This window comes from Plectrocnemia conspersa, unplaced genomic scaffold (genome assembly GCF_051122295.1).
Source record: "Plectrocnemia conspersa isolate PC_06_02 unplaced genomic scaffold, ASM5112229v1 ptg000014l, whole genome shotgun sequence".
NCBI classification, from domain to species: Eukaryota; Metazoa; Arthropoda; class Insecta; order Trichoptera; family Polycentropodidae; genus Plectrocnemia; species Plectrocnemia conspersa.
The window spans coordinates 13,899,698-13,906,116 of NW_028277178.1; the positions used below are offsets into that span (position 1 = coordinate 13,899,698).

Consider the following 6,419-nt stretch of genomic DNA (forward strand, 5'->3'; position numbering starts at 1 on the left):
AAAATTTGATTGCTTGTAAAAAAATTCAAGCATCCAAAATTTTGTAGAAATTAAATAAATAAGCTTGGAAAAAATAGAGTACTATAATAAAGGCTTTAAAATTGAATAAATAAAACTATAGGAAAAAATCTCTTAAAATATATATTAAGACTTTTGCATCAACTTAAGATAATTGATTGTTTTGAGAATAAAAGCATATAAATTATGATTCATGTTTTATTTGTATATATAAAAAACATCAACAGCAAAAATATTTACAAATATATTTGTATTTAATTGGATGAAAATTAAATTCAATTTCTGAATTAATCAGATATATTATGTATCATTTTTAAGACCCAATAATGATGTTGAATAATATGTAAAAAGTGTTTTGAACTAAATAAATTATTACAGGAAATCAAATTATATAAAAAATATGAAATATTTTTAGGAGTAATTTGTACAATGTTATGCCATGTTGTTAGATTCAAAATATAATCATCACATGACTTTCAAATCTGAATATTTTATTCGGATAATATTTATTTTTACATAAATATTTATAAATGTGATTTTTTGATTACCAAATTTCTCTAAAAAATTCATAAGGATAAATTTTCTATTACATTAATACAATAACCGTGAAAGTTCTTAACTTTGGTTTTATTGTGAAATTTTCACAAACATAATACATGTGCATATACTGATATACATATGTACAGGAATACCCTGTTAATTCAAACACCGAGGGACGGATATTTGTAAAAACATTGTTTTACTAAATGCAAATTCATAGTAGAACATCTAAATTTATTTAATAGCTTCTTTTTTTTGATATTGACTTTTCGCTAACCAACTCAAATTACGAATTTGATACAAAAATTATTATTTGAAACCAAAAATAAATAAATATTTAATTTACTGTGTTTGATTTAACGTGGGTTAACTGTATTAGTATTTTACTTTTATAAATAAAAATCCATAAATATTTGGATTAAAAACAAAAATAAATTTGATAGTTTATAAATTACGACTTAAGTCGTGCAAGCTGCGCTACAATATCATCATCAGCACTTGCTGAAGCGCCGACTTTTCCCTTGACAGTGGAGGGAGCCTCAGCCATCTAGAAGAACAAAAATAATTAGAACAAACTCAAATTAAAATGAAGTAAATATATTTATACCTTTCCACTAATTTCGATTCCAATTTCATCGAGCACTTTCGACATCACATCGTTAGCTTCTGATTCTTCATCAGAGTCTGCCATAATATCGTCCAAAGTGTCAGATACTGAAAAATGATACGATTAATTAAAATTATAAAGACAATAGCGAATATATAAATAAAAGCTTACTCATTTCATCGGTCATTTCCATTTTGGCGTTTTCCATTTGGAATTTCTTCATGTCGCCAGCTAACTTGGCAGGATTGACTAATTTGTTCATATCAGTCATTGTTTTTGTAGTGGTCTTCATGGCACCTGTTATTGCAATATTGGCGCCTATAACTTTGTTTTGCAAGTTTACACTGCTGATCTATAATATATAAAAATCAATACTGTAGAACTCAATTTATATGTTGTATTGCACACTAATTATATTTCTATTACTTTTATTTCAATGAAGTCTTGCATATATATGCATATATATATATATATGTATAATATTTTATTGTATTACATTGTCCATTAAAAAGTGTCAGTTTGAACAAAGGTATGTAAATAAACCCTCGAGAGAAATTGTCAAATTTAGATCACCCAAAAATGATATAAACTTACACAAACGCTCCTCTACTAACGAATGAATTACGTTCCGAACGGCCGTTCATATCATGAAATGTTCGTAAGTCAAACACAAACACAACAAAAATCTAATAATAATAACTACTTTAATGCTGATTTATTAACTTTGAAATTGGTATAAAAGGTTTGAGGTGATGGAGGAGAGGGGAGATTGTGGAGGAGGGTCGTCAACGTTTACGTCAGCAATTTCTTCTTCATCAAGAATTTCTTGTTCTTAACCCTTTAGGTGCGATAGAACGATATATCGTTTTGACACTTTATTCCTCTTAAGTGAGGCGAAATGATATATAGTTATATGAATATATAGTGAGGCGGAATGATATATAAAATACGTCTCATATTACCAATCAGTACAAAACTTGCTCACCACATTGAAAACAAGTGTCCCTGTCTTGGACATTTGAAATATTGACAATTACTTGTTTTTTATGTTTTTTTTTCATCGAAATATCGGCGGGATCCACTAACTAATAATTTTAGCGATTTAAACCATAAAAATATAAACGGACTAGAAGGTTAGCAAGAGCAGATACAATTTCTGCCCTGCACTTTAACTACAAAACAATCAAATCTGTTCTTAAAATCAGTAAAGACGTTAATGAAAAACTGATAACAAAATCCGCCACTGTTGATCATAGGTATTAACTAATAATGAAGCACTGATCCTATTTCTATAAATTGAGAATATGTCAGAGTACCACAAAAATGGAAAGAAAAATTATTGGCCACAGGTGTCCATATGTTACTAAATACATTCTTTCACCATTTTACCTTAAATATAATAAAAAAAAAATTAATGGATATATGTAGGTCTGTATATGTATGAAATAATAAATATCACCACTTTATTTTTTCATGGATTATTAACTTTTCTCACAATGTTTTTTTTAAAAACACATGCTAAACCTTTTTTGGTTAAGGGAGCACATCTCACAGGTATAGCAAGTACAAAAAAATAGGATGTTGCCACTATGATGCTGTGCGGCGTTAATAGCAGCCAAATTCCATACTAAGCGAAATTGGCGTGCAGAACAAAATTGTATCATTGAAGGTTCGTTAGTAGAGGAGTATCTGTAATGACTGCAGCACACTTTCGAAAACCAAAAATATCAATCACTACAACAAGTATTCCTATCTTATAAACATGAGGTAAAACAATACATATTGTCTTAATCAACGAATAGTTATTTGTTTTTCTTTGTCATTGGAAAGCGACCACAATGGTTTCGTTAAGGTCACCCTGGATCATAAAAAATGTACTAACCCTTTCACTGCGGCTGATATTTTTACACGCCATTTCGAAATTTGTTAATATGTGGGGGGGCACCTATTCATGCCATATTTTTTTACATATTATGGTTCAATAAATTCAAGTGATTTACAGCCTTAAAATATACTAAATAACCATATTATACGGCTCAAAGGTTTATGGCACTTTTAGGTGCCCAATGAGTACTGACGATTTTCTTAATGACTTCTTGGAAGCCATCTGCGGTGAAAAGGTTAATAGTGATTCAGATCCGATGATTAGTAATACTAAGATTAAAATTATTCATTTTTAAATTACAAAAAGTTTAATTTACGTTATATTTGTTGTACATTTACTAAAAAATATGTTTTAATCGCAATAATCTTACTTTACTGTTAGCTGCGTATATTCTCGTCTTTTGTTTTCTTAGCTGTACCAATTGCTTAGCGAGCAATTTACATCCTTCCCTGTTACCCTCTTTAGCTAATTTCTTTATTTCCAATTCCTTTTAAGAAAAAAAATTATCAAATTAATGCAAATTTAAAATAATACAATAGCAAATATTACGATTTTCATCTCTTCTTTTTCCAATGTTTGTTTATCCCTTTCCATGTCTCTACCTGCGCGTCTCAATATTTTATCATTTTCTCTTTGTTGCTCTGAAAATGCAATTAATTGAATCGTTCAATATTGTATTATAAATTTAGTAATTAAAAAAGATCTGAATTGAAACGTTCAACAAATAATATTTTAATATTATCACCTCGATTTATATATCAGTTAACAATTGTACATATATGTTTTGGCGTTCGGTTTTTTTCTACACTTACCTTTGACAGTTGGTTTTTTCTTAAAGAAATCCATGACTATAATCGAAATTGAAACCAGTCGATTACTGAGCTGTCAGACAATGAGTCAGATGAGCTGTCAGTGTCATGTTTAAAATTCCACAAAAAATGTTGCCAGTGCTAGAAAAACGTTTCTTATGAAAAAACCCCTTAGAAAATTTTTAGATAGGACTATTAAATCATTTTAATACTAATAATTATAAGGTTTGAATAATATCACTAATAGTTTTATTAAAAATAGTAATTATTGTAAATACAATATTCAATAAGAAACCTCTAAAATATATAATAATACATTTAAATCTTGTTTTAATAGTATATCAGTACCTTCGTGAAAATTAATCATCGCTTAGGGTGCCAGTCTTAAAGCAAGGAATTGACATTTAATTGATTACACGAAAAGCAAGGTGATTCCAAATTTTCCCCTAACAGCTGTCACTGAGATGTATTATGGACTAGCGGACTCTGCAACGCTTCCCTATTGCTAAATTTCTGTATACATATATGTATGTATTCGTTTATTCAATTAAAATCACAGGAATTGAGCTGTGCGAAATAACTCATTTTTTCTATTTCATTGCTGTTTTTCTTCTTCTTCAGCTTTAGCGCCATCTGGACATTTTACGTACACAATAAAATGTACAATATCAATACAATGATAATTTTATTTGAATTTTTTTTTCGTTGTGAGGAGAGGAAATCTTCGAAAGACTTCACCAGCGTCCAGATTGCTGGTGATTGTGCCGGATTCCGCTGCTTGCAGCGACCTACCGGCTAAAGCCTTTCCCCAGCCCTCTCCTGGACGGCCGGTACTATCTTCCGATATGGCACGTCAGCTAATTTTATTTGAATTAAATAAATTGTAATTAATGAATTATTTACTTTCGAGGTCATTGCAATGTTCTGGGATATACAATATTTTTTGGTGATTTCATTTGAGGCATATACAAGCAAATTGCTTCGTTTTCCTACACGGGAGCATGCAGTAAAACCTAATTGTGTGAACTTGGCTGTGAATTGTAATTTGTTCGCTATCCATTACCGTGTCAACGGATTTGGATTTTTAACTTAAACGTTGTGGAACTAATTTGCGAATATACATACACCACATGACTTTTATATACATACATCAATATCAAGATAAAGATATAGACAATAAAGAATAACAAAAATATTTTTAATAAATAATTGTAATTAAAAATATAAGCATATGGATTAGCTAGAAACTAAAATTAGGGGAAATGTAATTAATTTAATGATAGTATTAAATGCTTTACAGTCAGAAATACTTTTAAAATTCCATAAATATACATAAATGTTTCGGTAAATGGAGATAGTGCTAATTTAACCATTGCTTATTATATTTAAGAAACTTAGTATGAATGTGTACGAGTGAACTAGAAAGTTCCGAAACGGTACGTGCTAGGCAGCGGATTCTTTTCAACAATATAAGATACACAGCAAGCAGTGACATCAGAGTTTATTGCAACAGTTTTACGTGGTGAACGGAAATCGATGAATAATAGTTACAGTTAACAAAATATCCTTATTTTTGCATATGAGTTATGGATCAGACACCTGATCGCCCACAAAATGTCACTGCAAAGTGTAACTGCAGAATTATAATAACGATATATTGATGCTTGAGATATATTGTTGCATGCGCTTGAAGCAGATGGTGGTGATTTTCTAGAAATAATTATACATATAAAAGAAACCTGGGTCAACACCCTCACGAGAAAGGAATGTCATATGTGGAAAAGATTATGCTGACTCTTTTGGGCTGCATAAGGTGCAATTACATATTCAGATTACACTGTTACCAGTACGGTATGCGCAGATGTCATCAATAATCATAGTCTACTTGCAATCGTATCAAAACAATATGAATTATAGGTACAGGTTTTTGTTGCAAGACGACAATCCTCAGTCTCATACTGTCTGTTTAACGCTTGCATTTAAAATGTATTCGCCAAACTTCGCCCCCACTGATTTCGCCATATTTAAACCCTTCAAAGAAGCGATGGTTGGAAAGAGGTTAAGGTCTGACGAAGAGATGCAACGAACAGTGCATGAGTGGCTGCGCATTTACCTAAAATATTTTTTCTAAAGATATCTAGTTATGTTCACAGCGCTACGTAAATTAACGACGGAATGGTGACGGGTGACAATTAGACATAAACAATTAGAAGTTGTTTACATAGTAGAATATAATATACAGGGCGCGAGCGGGGCGAGGGTTGCCAGGCGAGAGAAATACCGTCACGCGAGTGTTACTAGAGCGCCGCCAAGTTTTGGCCATAACAAAAATCTATATGAAAATATATATATTATTATTATTTACATTTAAGAACAACATCAGAGTGCTATGTGACTAAATACAGCTGTGTGCCTCTTGAGCCACAGCGGTAGTGGAATGTGACGCCACGTGAGGTTTTACACCGGTTACGATGCAATACCATACAACGTTTACCGCTTATGAATGACTAAAAATACTGGACAAGTATTATGAGAGAAAGGTTAACTAAACACAGAAAAC

General features: G+C 30.9%; 1 protein-coding gene across 1 annotated transcript; it reads right to left on the minus strand.

The window, feature by feature from the left end:
• Positions 1-202: 202 nt before the first annotated feature.
• CHMP2B (Charged multivesicular body protein 2b) lies at positions 203-3,983 on the minus strand. Its single transcript, XM_088204027.1, has 6 exons — positions 3,863-3,983; positions 3,600-3,691; positions 3,421-3,537; positions 1,337-1,517; positions 1,166-1,272; positions 203-1,105 (listed from the first exon to the last, which is right to left on the minus strand). Exons 1-6 carry the CDS (start codon positions 3,894-3,896, stop codon positions 1,010-1,012), a joined length of 627 nt encoding a protein of 208 aa, XP_088060153.1. The 5' UTR covers positions 3,897-3,983; the 3' UTR covers positions 203-1,009.
• Positions 3,984-6,419: the final 2,436 nt, after the last annotated feature.

What these genes read in the sequence shown, in the direction of transcription:
- CHMP2B (XM_088204027.1), bottom strand. Translation starts at nt 3,896, where the DNA reads ATGGATTTCTTTAAGAAAAAACCAACTGTCAAAG. An exon ending in GAAAAAACCAACTGTCAAAG is followed by an intron (nt 3,692 to 3,862) that starts GTAAGTGTAGAA and finishes TTGCATTTTCAG; the next exon opens with AGCAACAAAGAGAAAATGAT. An exon ending in GAATCGAAATTAGTGGAAAG is followed by an intron (nt 1,106 to 1,165) that starts GTATAAATATAT and finishes TTGTTCTTCTAG; the next exon opens with ATGGCTGAGGCTCCCTCCAC.